This window comes from Neovison vison, chromosome 9 (assembly GCF_020171115.1).
Source record: "Neovison vison isolate M4711 chromosome 9, ASM_NN_V1, whole genome shotgun sequence".
Lineage (NCBI taxonomy): Eukaryota > Metazoa > Chordata > Mammalia > Carnivora > Mustelidae > Neogale > Neogale vison.
Window position 1 is genome coordinate 88668120 of NC_058099.1, and position 14288 is coordinate 88682407.

At 40.6% G+C, this 14288-nt stretch overlaps 1 protein-coding gene across 1 annotated transcript in view; it reads right to left on the reverse strand.

Moving 5' to 3' along the window:
• GDA (guanine deaminase) overlaps positions 1 to 14288 on the reverse strand; it is a 70500-nt gene that overhangs the window by 30566 nt on the left and 25646 nt on the right. The window contains exon 2 of the mRNA XM_044265903.1: positions 5299 to 5387. Coding sequence (XP_044121838.1) covers positions 5299 to 5387 — 89 coding nt within the window. The remainder of the gene's footprint in view (positions 1 to 5298; positions 5388 to 14288) is intronic.

Below are 14288 nucleotides of genomic sequence, written 5' to 3' on the forward strand. Positions count from 1 at the left end.
CAGCTCAGGTCAGGGTCTCAGGATCCTGGGATGGGGACCGGCATCAGGCTCTCTGCTCAGCGGGGAGCCTGCTTCCTCCTCTCTCTCTGCCTGCCTCTCTGCCTACTTGTGATCTCTCTCTGTCAACATAAATAAATAAAATTTTTAAAAAAGAGAGAGAGAGACTTAAAAAAAAAAAGTATATACATTCTTGACTCAGACTGCTTGATTTTGAATTCAGACTCCACCATCAACAAACAGTGGGATCATCCACATGCTATTTAACTTCCTTGTGATTCAGTGTCCCCTTACGTACAACAGAGATAGGAGTTACACCACAGGGTTGTTGTGAGGATTGTTAGCAAGTGTAAAAAACAGTGCCTGGATAATATAAAGCACTCAAAAAAATAGTAGTTATGATGATGTAATGCTCACAATAAACTTAGGAAGTAAGTTATCCTCATTGACAGAAGAGAAAACTGAAGCTCAGGAAATGTAAGTAACTTTAAAAAAAAAAAAAAAAAACAATCAACTAGTCAGCTTTGGAGCCTAGATTCCAATCCAGGCTGTTTGTCTGGAGGCTCAGTACTCTTGGTCACTACCCTTCAGAGGACAGAGTTCGTCCTCCGCTTTGGCTGGGAAGAGCCGTGACAAGCTTGTATGGCAAGAAGGTGGCGTTAAGTGAGCCTCCGACGTGGGGGGCGCGCAAGGGGATGAACTATGGATTTCTCTCAGGTGGGAGTTGCTGACCTCTCAGGACATCTCAGTCCTGGGGCTTTTCCTGTCTCCAACACCGCGAAATGAAAGGGCCGAGTGATTTGTTCAGGTTGTTGTATTGTTCAAACAAATAAAATTACCCAAATAGCTGGTAAATTTTTCAAGAGAAATAAGACGTCTTCAAAGAGATTATAATCTAGTTGAGCAGATTAGGGGGTGGGTGAGGCTATGTCTAGGCGGGGTGGGGAGGCAGGAGAGAGGGAGAGAGAGAGAAAAGCAGATCTGGTCAAAATATAAAGGATCTTAGTGGGCAATTTCCCTCCTAGTGGTCTACCCAACTGAAATAAAACAGACACTTATGAAAAAGCACTGTACAAAAATATTTAGAGCAGGTTTATGTATTCTAGCCTCGAAATGGAAACAGTTCAAATATCACAGGGAAACAGATAAACAAACTGTGATATTTCAACACAATGGGATACTATTTGGCAATAAAAAAGAGAGAACTACTGATATAAACAACAAAATGGATGACTCTCGGAAACATTATGAAGAATGAAGAATCCAGACACAGGAATTACTGATTTATTCCAGCCATATGACACTTAAGAGCAGGCAGAAGTAATCTATACGATAGAAAAAAATTTAACAGGGGACGAGGGGCTGAGAGGGACACAAAGGAACTTTCTAGGCTGATAGGAATGTGTCATATTTTGATCAGTATATGTTGGTCACATAGTTACATGTGTCTGTCAAAATTTATCAATGTTTACACCTAAGACCTGTGTACTTTACTACACTAAAAAAAAGTTTCAAAACAACAGCACCCCCCAAAAAAAACCCATCTTAGAAAGGGTCTTGAATAATCAGCTCAGTGAGTTAACTGGTATTGGCTATTCTCTAGCCAGGAGGGAGCGTATGCTGAGGATACTTGTTACTTTGTTTTTTCTTCTCTTTTGCAGAGCTGTGACACACTGAACCTTGGCTGTAGGATATGAATTTGGCCATGGCAGGGATGTGCTAGGAGACTCCTTCCATGCATGTCCCAAGCATGACATTTCTGAATAAAGATTATGGTGATAAGAACAGAAAGGAAAAGATGAATACAAAAGAAAAAGCTTGATATTTTATTAGCTCTGGGCAGCAGAGGAGGGGAATGAGTCCAAAAGAGAGCTTTTGAGCATGTGAAGCTGATTTTAAGACATGATGTGCAGGGAATGTAGGAGGAAATCCCACATTGAGGGCGGGGTCATGTTATTAAGTCTAGAGTCCGTGTGATCTCCAACGGTCCAAAGAGCATCAGAAACATGGGATAAGAGGTGACAGATTCAGGTCTGAGAGTCTGCACTGCGGAAGTAAGCCCTGTGTTTGGTGGTGCCAGCGATTTCTCTATAAAGAACAAAACTGAATCTTGAGCAGCACCGTCCACTTACAAGAGTAAGAATGAGGAACACAAGGCCATACTCCTTCTGGGCAGAGCTGTCAGGAGGACTGAGGGAGACCCAGGAAAGAGGGGTAACAAGAACAGCAGTGAAGGGAAAAGAATACAGAGATTGTCAAGGGCAAGGGTCAAGGGCAAGTGGTCTCAGGCAAGGAGAGCCCTCATTTCTATGCAGTGACTGGGGAGACACCTGATTTCATGTGGATTCAGTCCTATACCATAGAATACTTACCAGATCTCTAGAATGGTTTAGTTACTGTCTTACATGTGGAAAAGAAACCCATAAACATGAAAGATCAGTGTTTAGAGAAAGTACCGGGCAGAGGGAGAAATCTGTTTAAAAATATTTGGTAGTGGGGAGCGCCTGAGTGGCTCAGTGGGTTAAGCCTCTGCCTTCAGCTCAGGTCATGATCTCAGGGTCCTGGGATCAAGTCCCACATCGGGCTCTCTGCTCAGCAGGGAGCCTGCTTCCTCCTCTCTCTCTCTCTCTCTCTCTCTCTGCCTGCCTCTCTGCCTACCTGTGATCTCTCTCTGTCAAATAAATAAAATCTTTAAAAAAAAAAAAGTGAAAACAAAACAACTTAAAAAAATATTCAGTAGTGGAAGAATGGGAAGGTAGGGGGAAAGGGAAAGTCATGTTTTGTTGAGCATTTTCTTAAGGAAGCAGAGATGAAAAAACTCTTTTCAACTTTCCTTACTCACTAGCTTCATTGCCTTAGAAAAGCTCAACTTCCCCACCAAGAGCATTAGTTTCAGACTCTAGACCTGCGGTGCTGGCCGGTCTGTATCAGAATCTGAGGACAAAGAAGACGGTTTGCCCCAAATACACTTATCAAAACACCCACTCATATTTTAACCAAGTTGACAATGTTCATGAAAGCTCTACCATCAAAACATAGGACAATCTAGAAGGTTCTGAGGTGCCCAAGCTGTTTGCTCAACATCGTCAACCCTCATTCCCCTGCCAGCTGGGAGGTGTGATGGCCCTGTGGGCTTGGGAACCCCAGGCTCTTTGAAAATGACCATTTCCTTGTCCAACAGTGCAGGGGTGTAAAACAATCAATAACATCCTGTCTTTACTTAAAATTTTAGTATTTTGTCCATTATGGATTTTTTGCATTAATTTTGATTTTTTAAAATGGTGCATCCAACTATTACTTATCTTCATTCCTGAGCTTTTCCCCTTCCCAGCTACCCTCAATTCCTTGCACAAAGTGAATGCCTCACTTGTCTTGGCCTAATCCTGGCCCTACCTCCCTCTCTATGGTCCACGGTCACAATCTGATCTACTTCCATTAAAGCTCTGCTCAGAGTGCTCTGGTCATAATTTTCATTTAAGAAAATCCACATCCCGGGCCGCCCGGGTGGCTCAGTCAGTTGAGTCTGCCTTCAGACTCAAGTTCAGGTAGTGATCCCAGGGTCCTGGGATCAAGCCCCACATCAGGCTCCTGGTTCAGCAGGGAGCCTGCGTCTCCCTCTGGCCCTCCCCTTGCTTGTGCTTGCAGCTTGCACATGCACTCTCTCCAATAAATAAAATCTTAGAAAAGGAAAATCCGCATCGTGCTGAAATAGACCCGCAGGTACCGTTAAAGTCACGATCAGAGACACCGTCTTCTGTGGTAGCTTCATCGTGACTTACGGACATTCAAGCGCACATACCTGTGTGCTTGGTGTAAGGTTTTCTACAAAGACTTCAGTCTTCCACCAAGGTTTATGTTTTTTCTTACCTTTACCACTTCTCTGTGTGTGGTGCCTACGGAGGCCCCAGAATCTATATTTGTCCGATGGGCTTTCCTCCAAAAGCAGCCTCATGAAGAGGGGCCGAAGGATGTGAAGACCCACAGCAGTGTTCGCCCCTCCCCCACCCTCAACCACTCCACCCCTCCCCACAGCGCATCTACTCCCACAGCTTCTGCCCCCTTGTCCTGAAGGCCTGGCGGCAGGAGACTCAATGTCAGTCATTCCTCAACATACATCCTCATACCAATCTAGCAAGAGGAAGCAGACAGAATTCTCTCCCTGGGCTAGAATTCTCTCCCTGCCCACTGGATTCACTTCCGGGCCCGCTGCCCAAGACCTCCCAACCCAGAGAGGCAGCAGGTAGGAAACCTGAACACAAACACAGGTGCCCCAAACCTCATTATGAACGGTCGCCCCATCCGTCAGGACTGGGACCAGCCCCTCTGCCTCCAAGCCTTACGGGTAACCCAGTTCACAGAGCTGCTGCAGGGTCCTTAGGAGGCATCCACCATCGCTGAGAACTATTATTCTGCTAACAGCCTGGGAGACGGGCTCAGAGAAGGGAAGTGACTTGCTTTCAAGCTGTAGCGAGAGGATTCAAGCCAGATGTTCTAGTTCCTAGTTCCCTGTCCTCACCACACCGCTCAGAAGTCACTTCCCAAGTTACAACAATGCTTGTAAGGGTGCCTGGGTGGCTCAATGGGTTAAGCTTCTGCCTTCGGCTCCGGGCTCCGGTTGTGATCTCCAGGTCCTGGAATGGAGCCCTGAGTACTTGAGCTTCCTGCTCAGCGGGGAGTCTGCTGCTTTCTCTCTCTCCCTCTGCCCCTTCCCCCTGCCCATTCTCTCTCCCTCCTCTGTCTCTCTCTCTTACTCAAATAAATGAATAAAATATTTTTTAAAACCCACAATATAAAACCACAGCTCAAATGCACTTTGGGGGTTGGGTGTTCCCTAACTGCGCTGTCACTTGCTGCTCCCCAAGCCTCCATCTCCCCGCACCCCTGGCAGTTTCTCTCCCTCCCTCTTTATTTCCTTTCTTCCTTCCTATATACCTTCACAGAAGGTAGCACAACCTATCACTGGCGTGCTTCCCTATCTGCGTACCTGCTTGCTCTCTGAGATCCCCGTGGGTTGTAAACCCTGCGAGGGCGAAGACTTTACACATCATTTTCTCCAGATCCTGGTTGTTGCACACAGTGAACTCCACAAAGATGTGCTGGAGAATTAACCAGATGATGGCAGCCTCCTGCTCTCAAAGCATCCATCCTTCAGCTTCCTGTTCTCAAATTCCCTTCTCGTTCTCACCTCGCCCCACAAGGAAAAAAATAAAACCTCTCCGACTCCGAGGCAGGTCTGTAATCACCTGAGACTAGTGAAGGGCATTACTTAACAGCAAAAGGGAAGACGTTGGCTGTACTTACTGGTTGCTTAGCTCTCTTACTTCACACGGCTTGAAGCACCATTCTTTGGCCAGCTTTTCTTGTTGGGATGCCTCTTCTAGAAACACTATCTTTAAAAGAAAGAAAGAAGAATCACAGATCAATAAGCCATAGACATTTGTTGTAGTTAAATATCTAAATCTTTTTAAAAGGTATTTGATAACCAAATAGGATAAAGTTCAGAGACAAAAGGACAGGGGTTTGCCTCTCCTTGACCAAGGAAGCAAACTGCATGCAATTTCTTTTTCTGCCTTTCTACAGATACACATAAGACTTCAAAAAATTCTAATTTGAAGACACAGGGTATTAAAAAAGGCTAACTGATATCTATTTCTCCCCACATCCCAAAATGATTAAAGGAAACAATTATTTATAGAAAGTGTACCTCACTGCAGATGAATAAAAGACTTTTGTTAAGCTGTTAAAGGAAACTCATGTCCAGAGTATGGTAGTAGTATATCATGGGGAAACCTATTAACACTGAATATAATTGCACATAATAATTGCCCGACAATTGAATCTTAGCATGAATTATATTGATGCTCTGGTTCTGGCCTTCTGCCATAAAGAAGTCTGCTATATTTTTCTAGTATTGTGGATGAGAGGCTAACAGAGCAATCTCTTACACTAACAGAGCCCTAACAACATGCACAACAGCTGGGGAACTTTGGAGGGACCTCTTAATTTTTCTCTTGGTCTAGGTTCCCCATCTGCACCCCGGGGATAACATTAGTACATACTTCACAGGGTTACTGTAAAGACTAAATATGGTAACTGTGGTAAAGATGTTAGCACATCCCTAAAATATATTAAATGCTAGACACATTGTATCTATTGCTGATTCTTTTTTAAATACAGTATTACTGTCTTCTCTATAAAAGTGGACTGCAAAGCCAGAAAAAACAAGGGACAATGGAATATATATGCAGGAAATATCCTGTATTTCATTTATCAATGTAATATTGGGAGAATAAATGTTTTATGGTACATAAAATATTGAAAAAAGACTGTTAAATAAAATGTATCTAATTAATTAGAAGCAAGGCACTATAGTGTGCAAAAAAGAGTGGAACTGAAAATAAAGTAAAATATGTTGATTTCTTTATTCATTGACGATACACTTTTTTTTAATGGGATTTTTTTTTTTAAGATTTTATTTATTTATCTGACAGACCGAGATCCCAAGTAGGCAGAGAGGCAGGCAGAGAGAGAGGGGGAAGCAGGCTCCCTGCTGAGCAGAGAGCTGAATGTGGGGCTCGATCCCAGGACCCCGGGATCATGGCCTGAGCTGAAGGCAGCACCCAGGTGCCCCTAAATGAGATTTTTTTATTCTCAGAAAAGAAAATGAAAATATAATTCCTACAAATGAGAAAATATAATTTGATGATCCTGAAAACAGACTGGAATCAATAAGTATCAAAGCATATCCATAATTAATTTAAAAAACACAAAAACAATTTATCTCTATTAACTCAGAGGCGATTTACTGTTAAACACACAAATACATATATGCATACCTACATAAAAACAGTTTGTAAAGCACCTGTATTCACACATTGGAACATATATTTGAAATAATGGTTTTGAGGAAAATATAAATGATCAAAAAACTTATTCTGGAGAGACAGGGAAACTGAAGGAACTAGTAACTCTGGAAGAAACTGAGTAAGTTTATTTGTTGTTTCTTTAGGTTTGTTGTTGTTGTTGTTGTTGTTTTTTAAGAGAGAGAGTGCGAGCAGGTGTGGAGGGGCAGAGGCAGAAGGAGAGAATCTCAAGTACACTCCTGCCGAGCACAGAGCCTGATGCGGAACTCGATCTCATGACCATGAGATCATGACCTGAGCCAAAATCAAGAGTCATTTGCTTAACCAACCGAGCCACTCAGGCACTCCATGAAGAAGTTTTACTAACACATTAAGTAAGATTGTGGTTCAGAAACATGCTGTCTAATAGAACTAAAATCCCTGTCACAAAAACAATTTCCTCCCTTCTAATAACTGAGGCTCTCCCCTGAGGACATGGTTTTCCCTGTGCTTCTCAAATGGTAGGTGTTCACGCATCCAAGTCAGAGAATGAATTGGTTCCTTCCATACCCACCACAATCCTTTCCAAACCATTTCTCCTGAAGCTCCTTGTAAACTAAATTCTTTTAAGACCTGCTCCTTCCAGCTTCCAAGAGCCCCTTTCTCTCATTTTCTAGATTTGTTGATGCCTGGCTCGGATTCTTTCTCTCCACTCCAAGCCCTGCCTTCATTCCTTTGAACATCACTGCAGACTTTTGACATCATGACCACCCACTTCCATGAATTCATTTTCAGCGACTTTTGCATAAACAAATGAAAAAATGAAGTTCAAGAACTTCATATCACAGTCATAGCTCGGACAAGTTCATGACCCACAACTGCTCCACCTCCAAAACTCCTGCATCACACGTCAGACAACAATGACCTCTCCTTCCAGTTTGCTATTTCAACTACTCCAACCAGTTTCCCACCTGGACAAGCCTCCTTTTACCCTTTCCTCTCCACTCTTCCCCAGTCCATCAGTGGTCTTCTTCCACAGTGTCCTTGACGGGCTCAGATTCTGCCACCTCTTATTTTATATTTTCTTATGTCTTAGTCAACACACATCTGGTAGAAGTTCAGCCTTAACTGAATCCAACTCTCCTCCTCTCTGGGCTACACCTGTGGACCCAGACAGCGCTGGAGCAAAGCACATGACATGACAGAGGGAATATCCATAATCATCAAGGTCAAGTATACTCCTACCAGGCCTGTGCCTGGCTAAGACCTCTCTCTAGCACTGCGGTCTTTACTCTCAGTAAAACTTACAGAAAACATAATTGTATAGACACCAAGAGATCATTAAAAATGTTTTTTTCAATAATAGATTAATGTTATCAAATAACTTGGAAGGAATTCAAAGAATTGAGAGATATTGCTATAAAAAATATCCTCTCAGTTACATTTACTTGATTTATGTGAAAATGTTTCTCAGCACTTACATCTACAAAAATGGAAAATAAGAAAAAAATTGATGGTGCTCCTGTTTCATTCTACCAACAAGTAACACTTGTCCATACATATATTATCTAGTTGGAGGAAAAAACAGCTTTTTGTATTTTACATTTCACAAATTACCATATGGTCCCAGGAAATTTTAAATACATTTATCCACATAAATTTGACGGCAATGCTTGATTAATAAAAGACTTTCCAATATAAAACTATATCGCATTAGCATAGACTCTGTAAGAAAAGTAGAATAGAGTTAGTACTTCAAGAAGAAAAAGGGACTATATAGTATTTTAGATCATTAAAGAGAAGCTAGTTCATGATTTTTTAAAAAATAGATTAAGGTAGATATCAAGTCACTATATTTTTATTCTATCAGATAGATTTTAAAAAGTAATGTCACAGTTCAATTTTAACAGGTACATATTTATAATCTGCCAAAAATTACGAGCTTAATAAAAACTATGCATATCAACTTTAAAAGTGTAAAAGCAAATAGATTTTTTAAAATTCCTTTAACACATTAGTTTAAAAAGAAAAATGTAAACAGCCTTTCTCTAGTCAACTCATTCCAGCCCTCCATCATGAAGATTTGAAATCTATCCCCTCTTCAAGTTTCTCACCGCACTTACCCCGAAAAGCATACATTACACATGCGCAAGAGTGAAAAACTGAAAACAATTTCAAAGTCAGCCAATAAGAGGTTGGTTAAATACAATGCAACAAAAACTAAGAGTGAAGGGGTGCCTGGGAGGCTTAGTTGGTTGAGTGTCTGCCTCTTGGTTTGGCTCAGCTCATGATCTCATGGGTCGTCGAGATCTGAGCTCAGCGGGGAGTCTGCTTGAAAGATTCTCTCCTTCTCTCTCTCTCTCATCAATAAATAGATCTTTAAAAAAAAGTTACAATGAAGGCTTAATATCTACCTAATGGAATATTACCCCTGATATCATCTTACAGTGTTTTTAAAAATGCAGGTTACTAGATAACATGTATGGTATAATCACATTTTTAAAAATATTTTGCTTTTCCTTACTAGTCTCTCCCTCCCCACCCCCTGCTCTTTAATCACATTTTTTGGTAAGAATATGGTGTGTGTGTTGGCATGTCTGAATGTTGATTGTAGTGATCATTTCCTTAAAGTACATTCTTCGGGATTCAAAATTGTTAATAAGTGGTTTCTTGTAACAAAATCATCAAAGTTCATTCCATTTTAATTGTACATGAAAATGTAAAGTAAAAAAAAAAAATAGAATACATAAATGTAATCTCCACTCATGAAGCCTATGATTGGGGAATTAAGATTCACAAAGACAGATGATACGTGAGACAAGGAAGGGGTAAAGAGAGAGCGCAGTGCCCCGGGGTTCAGATGGACAGACAGAGGGTGTGTTCAGTGGAGGTTTCAAAGGCAGAACTCTGGCCAGAGTATGCGGGGTTGGAAAGAAAAGGATGGAAAGGGTAAATAATGACAGGAACAGAAGCACAGAGGCAAAAACCTGCACGACGTAGCGTAGACAGGAGTCTTTAAATACCATTGCAACACTGGGTTGGAGAGAACCTGAATCCACAAATCAAGGACTTATTAGATGGTTTTCTTGCTCCAGCTCATGTATTCACTCAACAATTACTACCTGCATGTCAAACACTACTCCAGGGAGTAGGAACAATTAAATCGATAGGTGAATACGAGGTATATTGCTTGTATTAGTGAGCGCTGTGATGAAAGATAAAGCTAGCTAAATGGTTGAGATAAAATGCGGTGTGTGTTGGATCTCTCTGAGCAATGACGCTTGAGCACAGACTTGCATAAAGGAAGGTAGTAAAACGCTCGCATATTCTGGGAGGAACGGTCCAGGCAGAGGGAACAAATCAGGACAAAGGCTCTGACACATCTACTTAAATTTAAATTAATGCTTGGCAAGTTTTGAGACACCAGGGATGCCAGTTAGGGATATGGTACAAGGACTAGAAGAATAGAGATGGTAGCCAGGGGCTTTGTAGGTCATGGTACAGCCTTGAGATTTATTTTTAAGGAATCTCTAAAATTATTTTAGAAAATGAATATGGCAAAATTTTAATATATCGCTGATATTCTCTTTATAGGGCAATAATGGCTGTTTGATCCTGAGTTTCTCTGGGCTTATGGGGCCATTCTTTCCCATCTTTCCATCTTCCACCATTTCATGGTACCTGTTATAACTCACGACCTTCCTCCACAAGTCACAGTTGAGGTAGGCTCTCTGGCACATACAGAAATCATTAAAAACCAGGTTTCATAAAATCAAAAGATCAGACATGGTGCCAGCTGACCAGAACCTTCTCATCTGAGTTCCTTTTTTTCCAGATGAGAAAACGGAACCCCTTCTGTTAAGGAAACCACTCCAAGTGCTCTATCACTTGAAACTGTGCTGTTTAGGATGAGCAGTACTGAGAATGTCAGCAGTACTGAAGCCAGTATTGGATGAGTAATGACTGTCAGCTAATGAAAAAACTCTCTGCAAGATAGAGGCTTCAAACACCAGATGGCAAATTTGGGCAAGATGTTTGTTGTTATGAAGAGTAAACTGCTCTTGGGGTCACTGCAAAACAGCTGGGTCAGCCAACAAAATGAGTTTGCCAAACTCTGCTACAGACTCCTAAAAAGACTCATGTAAGTTAAAACTGTATAATTTGAAAACCACCCCAGTGGCTTACACGAACATGTCCAAAAAACTTTATCCTATTTATGACTGGTTTTTTGATTGGCAATAGCTTTTAATAATTATTCCTTTTAACTTTAGAGTTTAATAAAATACTCTTGGAGGGGCACCTGGGTGGTTCAGTGGGTTAAAGCCTCTGCCTTCAACTCAGGTCATGATCCCAGGATCCTGGGATCAAGCCCCACATAAGGCTCTCTGCTCAGCAGGGGAGCCTGCTTCCTCCTCTCTGCCTGCCTCTCTGCCTACTTGAGATCTCTATCTGTCAAATAAATAAATAAAATCTTTAAAAAAAATACTCTTGGAAAAGTGTAGTATTTTTGGCTGTCTTATTTTTTTTTTCCTGGCTGTCTTATAAAACCTTATTTTGCTGTAGAATAAATGTGTTTTGATAGATAAAAAAGTAATTTTAGTAATTCTTCTGATCTAATGACATCACTGGTGATTCACTGGCATTTAGTAACTTTTTATTAGAAAAATAAAACATGTTCTAAAATGATGGGACATCTGATAATAATAATAAATATTATTAAATGTACTTATTGTATGCAGACACTTACAGTAGAATACCAACTAACACATGTAGAAGGAATGATAGAAAGTTAGCATTGGGCAACCATCATTGTAATAAATGATTCATGCAAAAATTATCAATGAATGGGGTGCATAAACAATGAATTCTGGAACACTGAAAAGAAATAAAATAAAATGGAAAAAATCTAGTGAGTGAAAATTTTGTAGAACAGGATATTTATATAAATTCAAAATATCTCTCCACAAAATTTATTCTACATAGAAAATAATAACTTCTCAGTGGAAAAATCTACTACCTGAAATCACTACATACAAATACTTCAGGAAATCACTACCTGAACCAAGTGAACAAAGTTAACATTGAGAATAATGGGATTTAAAAAAAAAAAGAATAATGGGATAAACCAGTATCATGCGTCTGGGCTATGATGCACTAAGAGCACAGCACCAGTTTCTGTGGAATTCCTGCCAAAAAATGCAGAATCTGAGTCTAATCATGAGGAAACATCGGTGAACCCAAACTGGAAGACATCCTAAAACAAAACAAACAAACTGTCCTGTCTTCTTGGAACTTAGGACAGTTAAAACTTGAAGATCTAAAAAAACAAAACAAAACAAAACCAAAAAACCCCAAACAAACAAAAAAACCAAACAGGGGTGCCTGGGTGGTTCAGTGGGTTAAAGCCTCTGCCTTTGGCTCAGGTCATATCTCAGGGTCCTGGGATCGAGTCCTACATCGGGTTCTCTGCTCAGCAGGGAGCCTGCTTCCTCCTCTCTCTCTGCCTGCCTCTCTGCCTACTTGTGATCTCTGTCTGTCAAATAAACAAACAAACAAGCAAACTTGAAGACCTGTCCCAGGTGAAAGGCAACTAAAAATTCATGGTAAGTATATACAACCTGTGAAGTTAGTGGGCATCCTGACCCAGAAGGAGGAAAAAGCTATCAGGGACATTACTAGGTCAGTAGGCAGGGTTTGAAGGGATCTGTGGACAATATGGCAGATTTAGATCTACATTAATTTCCTGATCTAGACGATTGTACGTGATTATGTAAGACAGCATCCTCATTTTTTTGTTTTGTTTTGTTTTGTTTGGAAATACATACTGAAGTATTTAGACTAGAACAGGATGTTTGTAACTTACCCTCAGTTAGTTCAGAATAAAAATATGTATATATACATACAAAATACATATACACATATAAAACATGTATATATGCGTATCCGGGCGGGGGAAGAACCATGAAACAAATGTGGTAAAATGTTCACGGTAGGGAACCTGGGGGAAAGCTATATGAGAGTTAGAGTATTCTTGTAGCTTTTTAAAAGAATTTTGCAATGATTTAAAAATAAAGAAATCTTTTTAAAAAATTTTTTTGTCTATTTATTTGTCAGAGAGAGAGTACAAGCAGTGAGAGAGGCAGGCAGAGGGAGAAGCAAGGAGCCAGATGTGGAGCTCAGTTCCAGGACCCTGGGATCATGACCTGAGCCAAAGGTAGAGGCTTAGCCAACTGAGCCACCCAGGCGCCCCTAAAATCTTAACTACAAAGCAACCAGTGTACTGTTTAGAAATACAAATATTCAAATGAAAGTATAATCACAAGTAAGGACATGATAAACATAAAATTTAGGATAATGGCTCCGTGAGAGGGGGAAGGGGAGGGAATGGGACGGAAAGGGCATCTGGGAGGCTTCAAAGAAAGCTACGGTTCATCGTGTCTTCATTCATACCCCCCACACAGGCATTACAACTTTTTTATGTGAACAAATATATGAGCAAAAACAAATTCTCTGCTCGTAATAAATGTTATTTTTTAACATCGAAATCATATCATACAAAATGTTCATGCTTAGCATCTGTGGAACACTCAAATCACCAACAGGAAACACTGTGAGTAGGGCAGAGGCAATGGGAAAACAGAATGACACAGATCTGATATTACAGCACCTAAACTAGCAATCTAAAGTGAAGTCATATTGGGGCACTTGTTTTGGGACTCTAGTTTTGGCTGAGGTCATGACCTCAGGGTCCAGGGATCAAGCCCCAATGTCAAGCTCTATACTCAGCAGGGAATCTGTTTGAGGACTCAGTCTCTCTCTCTAACCCTCTCCCACTCACACTCTCTCTCTCTCTTTCTAAAATAAATAAATAAATATTTTTTTAAAAATTAAAAAAAGAATTAAGTGAGATCATATATGTCTCTCTAAGCAGTCAGTAACATGAGAGACGACCTCTACATGTCCCTGATAGTTTGTGAATGGCTTTTGGATACAAATTGTTACACCCAAATGTATTCATTTCCTAAATTCAAAATCCCTTGAGGCCTTAATCAGTTTCTGGAATAGGGGTACAACTGTCATCAAACATTGAGTCAAATTCACCCCAAATTTCAAAACCAAGGTTAAACAACACATTTGAATCATTGACCCATTAAACAACCCAATAATTTCAGTTGCTGTCTCACAAAAGACATCTTCAGAAATAAATTCAGCAAGTGGACACCTGAGCATGAATTTAGGAAAAGCATTCATTTTCTCTTTTGGAAACTGAAAGGTGAAAACAATAGTCTACAAAGTTTATTTCAACAGACTGTAGCAGGCACATAAATACTAATAAGAAAATGCTGGCATGCACGAAAGTACTGGCCACACAAATTTACTCCTTTGTTTTTTTTTAAACATGAAATCTGCTTAAGGACCTGTTATAGGTTGGAGTCAGTCTCCCTAAAA